This window comes from Priapulus caudatus, unplaced genomic scaffold, assembly GCF_000485595.1.
Source record: "Priapulus caudatus unplaced genomic scaffold, Priapulus_caudatus-5.0.1 Scaffold514, whole genome shotgun sequence".
In the NCBI taxonomy this organism is placed as follows: Eukaryota; Metazoa; Priapulida; class Priapulimorpha; order Priapulimorphida; family Priapulidae; genus Priapulus; species Priapulus caudatus.
The window spans coordinates 114641-117619 of record NW_014577575.1 but is presented as its reverse complement, the minus strand read 5'-3'; the positions used below and the strand labels follow the sequence as shown (position 1 = coordinate 117619).

At 53.4% G+C, this 2979-nt stretch overlaps 1 protein-coding gene across 1 annotated transcript in view; it reads right to left on the bottom strand.

Moving 5' to 3' along the window:
* Positions 1-332: 332 nt before the first annotated feature.
* Positions 333-2979, bottom strand: part of LOC106811202 (ribonucleoprotein PTB-binding 1-like) — a gene marked incomplete in the record, with an annotated part of 75655 nt that continues 73008 nt past the window's right edge. Inside the window, 2 exon segments of the mRNA XM_014814754.1 lie at positions 333-345; positions 377-663. Of these exon segments, the coding sequence (XP_014670240.1) occupies positions 333-345; positions 377-663 (300 nt within the window).

Here is a 2979-nt window from a genome sequence, read left to right as displayed (position 1 = left end):
CCTCCCCCACATCGCTCCCTCCACGCTCGGTCCTACCTGGCCGTTCGGCAGCAGTCCGTTGGCTCCGCCCAGCTGCGACAGCGCCCCCTGCAGGGCGGCCGCCTGCTGCATCGTGTGTCCCTGCTGCATCGTGTACGCGCTCAACGCCTGGCTCATCACGACCTTGTGCCCGCCGGCGCCCCCTGCCTGCTGCGCCGCCGCGCGGTTCACCATCATCTCCATGCTGGATACGAGTGGCTCCGAGCCGTCGTCGCCGCCGGGGCCGTGAACCTGCCCCCCCGCGGCGACGGAGACGGCGGCAGGGTAGGAGGACTGCTGCTGCTGCGCTGCCATCATCGCACGAACCTCCGCCGGCAGACACGCGGCGTGCGCGTACCCGCCGCCGCCGCCGAGGTGCGAGGCGAGGAGGTGCGCAGCGGGGGCGCCACCGCCCGCGCCGCCGCCACCACCGCCTCCTTGCATCGCATTCTGCTGCAGCAGCAGGTTGATGAGCGTCTGCTGCGTGGCGACGAGGTTGTCGACACCGCTAGGGGGCGGCACCGGCGGGGGCGGCATGCCGGCGAGGGGGTTGATGATACCGGGCATCGTCGCCACGTGCTTGGTGGCGCCACCGACGGATTTCAGCAAGCCATTGAGGAGATGTTCACCATTCGGCCGGTTCACCTGTGAAGTTGTTATGATCGTATTGTTACGATAGAATAGAAGAGGAGGGAGCAGAGGAGGGAGGAGGGAGAATGGAGGAGGAAGGGGGGAGGAGGGATGGAGTGAGAAGAAAAATAAGAAAGAGAAAAGAAAGAATGAGAGATAACTGGCTAAAATAGGAAGCAATTTGTTGTAAAAATATCGTTGTTACAAAATAGTGTATAGTTACACAGACCTGCCAACCCCATCTGATGATCATCAGTAATAATTATTGGATTTTTCCGTAACAAATAGGCATTTGTCAGTAACACCTTTTTGTGCCACAAAATAGCCTTCAGTGCGGTACTACTATTCCTGGATCCGTGACGTCATTCAAAATGGCTGCGCCCATAAATCAGACAGACGAGCGCATAACACAGCATAATTTACCATTTTCAGTGAGTACCGTTACGTTTTAAGAGCTATTAGTCTAAATCTACAGACACAGTAGTCATGTTACATGATAATAGTTGATTTTACACTGTTTATTTCTTTTTTTTGCATTAAAATATATATAACATTACCGAAATACAAAACCAGCAGGGTAGTTCTGTAAGGTAGTGGCTACATATATGGTACATATCACTCCCTACTTGATCCCACACACGTACACACGCACCCACGTACGCCAGGGTCGAATCTATCTGAAACGCACGCAAACCGGCAATAAACGAAAGATAAGTGTAAACGAACTGGATACAATAGTTGTGAAAACACGTGGAAAGTGGCGTCACCTTTCTCTACTGCGTCTAAAGTGCGTGGCAGTGCGCATCCCAGGTGGCTAAAGAATCAACGTTGTTAAAAAACACATTTTATTCGTTACCAAATCGGTATATATATATATATTCCGGCACACTTTACAACAAACGTCTTTCGCGTGTGGCACTTCCTATCAAAAAAGTAAACTAGCCGACTTGAAAACCAGAATAGCAAAAAAAGTGTTGCAATTTGTCCCGAAGTTAAGAATTAAACAAATTCGTCATAATCTTCATCACGTAATCCCCCCCCCAAAAATTATTCATAACTACAACTACTAGTTACGAGTTAACTCTAACACGCGCCGCCGGGCTTTCAGATACCGCTGATCCGCAAAATTCTCTTTTGCGTGCGGCGCGTGTCACACGGCCAAAACGTCGAACGGCGCAATTTACACGATTCTACGTCTAAATTCTCCCGCTGGAGTCGCACGACACAGAGACCACGAACGACATTGAAATTGTACACACACCTCTGTTTAGCAGACGTTCGTAAGGACACTTGTGGTGAGTGATGCATCATGCTATACACACCTCCCCACGGAAACCTTCCCCCTCTGCGCATCTCCAACAAACGTCCAATCCAAGATGCAGTTACGACAACGCGCCCTGCTAGACATGTCCCATGCGCAATGCAGACAGGGGAAAGTTTGCCATAGAGAGGACGGATACCACGCTACGTTGGCAAGCTAAGCTAGACAGTACGCACGTCTCTCCTCTCTCTCTCTCTCTCTCTTCTGGGGGGGCGGCGGCACGCGTCACGTCCCGCGCCGCCTTCACAGCCGAAGTTGCGTCCCGCGTCACGCTCTCCGGCCAAAAACGCGAGCATCTTTTGACCGCAGCCGAGCCCACGTGCGGTCAGTCGCTCTGGGCGACCGCGTCCGCCCACGTCCTGTTGCCCAGGCAACCGCGTCTGTGCTCGTACGGTCGCCCGGTGCGACCGCGTCTGCGCTCGGGGTCGGCACACCTACTGGTAGATGGCGCTGTCCATCATCCGCCGGCGCTTGTTGTAGGAGTCGGCGTAGTGGCCGCCGATGCCCTGCGAGTGCTGGCCGATGTAGGCGCCCTCTGGTGACGGCTCAGGGGAGGGCAGCACGTGCTTCCTCTTATTGCTCGTCGGCGTGTCAAACATGCTCTGAGATGAAACAAACACGGAGCGTTGTCAGGTATAGGAAAGAGTCGAGAGGACTGAGAGTGGTTAGGATAGAGCGAGAGAGAGGCAGACACACAGAGAGAGAGGGGGGAGGCAGAGAGAGAGTCGGAGACAAAGAGAGAGAGAGGGAGAGAGAGAGAGAGAGCGAGAGAGAGAGAGCCAGAGAGAGAGAGCCAGAGAGAGAGAGAGAGAGAGAGAGAGAGAATGATAACCGAAGTCAGTTGTAGAACCTGCTGTGATTGGAAGCAGTGTTAAGCAATGCTGATACTAGTGTTGTCAATCGGTTGTAATTTTGTAATCATCATCGGTTGGACCCAAGTAACCGATAATCGGTTACAATCGGTTACTCAGGGTGTTGAATGCCTGCGTGTGGCGTAACGTCGTGTGCTA